This window comes from Pteropus alecto, unplaced genomic scaffold (genome assembly GCF_000325575.1).
Source record: "Pteropus alecto unplaced genomic scaffold, ASM32557v1 scaffold23, whole genome shotgun sequence".
Taxonomy (NCBI): Eukaryota; Metazoa; Chordata; class Mammalia; order Chiroptera; family Pteropodidae; genus Pteropus; species Pteropus alecto.
In genome coordinates this window covers 2024784-2025690 of record NW_006435837.1, presented here as the reverse complement: position 1 = coordinate 2025690, position 907 = coordinate 2024784, and the positions used below count along the sequence as shown (strand labels likewise).

Here is a 907-nt window from a genome sequence, read left to right as displayed (position 1 = left end):
CAGCAGCGGCGTGCAGTGAGCCAGGCGTTCGGCCTTGGGCTCCTGCCGCAGCCAGGCCAGGGCCAAGCCCAGCAGCCAGGCCTCGGGCACCCGGGCCACGTCGGGGGCACCCAGCACGGCCCTCAGCGATGCGGGGTTGAGCTCCAGCAACCCCATGGAGCCCGCGCCCCGCGCCAGTAACTCCCGCAGGTGACGCACTATGCAGCGTTCGGACGCGTCCAGCGTGTGCGTCAGGCCGAAGCGCGCCGCCACGTTGGCAGCGAAGCAGCAATTGTCCGGAGCCAGCTGGCGCTCCAGGTATCGGCCGCAAAGCCCCAGGGCCTCGGTGACCTGCAGGTAGCTGGCGGCCTCCAGCGTGTCCTCCACGCTGTCCATGGAGAGCGGCAGCCAGGCAGTGTAGATGAAGTCGAGCAGGCGCTGCAGGCCTGCTGCCGACGGCACATGCAAGTGGATGACGCTGGCCCGGGATTCCCGGGTGTGGCTCTTGAACAGAGCTCTGAAGTAGTCGCTAGAACAAGCGAGGAGTGACCTGTGCGCAGGGAACTCGCTGCCTTCGGCCACCAGCGTCACGTCGCATAGGAAGCCCTCGGCGCGCAGGGCCTGGTAGCCGGTGAGCAGCGCGCCGCCATGAGCTTTACAGTAAGACAGGAAATAACTCATGATGCCCAGGGCGGGTAGCGGCCGGGCCGGGGCTAGGTCCCTGGGTCCAGCCGGATGCGGCCGAAGGCATCTCGGGGCCCGGCGTCCCCGGGCCCTGCACGAGAGCTGCAAAGGCCCTAGTAGGGGCCCATTTTTGCTTGTTCGGTTTAAAGCCGATAGCTCCTTTATCCAGGTCTGCCGACCTGCTGTTGACTCTCTCAGAGCCAATTCGGTCGGCGAACGGTTTCCAGAAGCCCCTAGTGGTGGA

General features: G+C 66.5%; 1 protein-coding gene across 1 annotated transcript in view; it reads right to left on the bottom strand.

The window, feature by feature from the left end:
• KLHL34 (kelch like family member 34) overlaps nucleotides 1-660 on the bottom strand; it is a 2115-nt gene extending 1455 nt beyond the window's left edge. Inside the window, exon 1 of the mRNA XM_025046604.1 lies at nucleotides 2-660. Within this exon, the coding sequence (XP_024902372.1) occupies nucleotides 2-660 (659 nt within the window). The remainder of the gene's footprint in view (nucleotide 1) is intronic.
• Nucleotides 661-907: the final 247 nt, after the last annotated feature.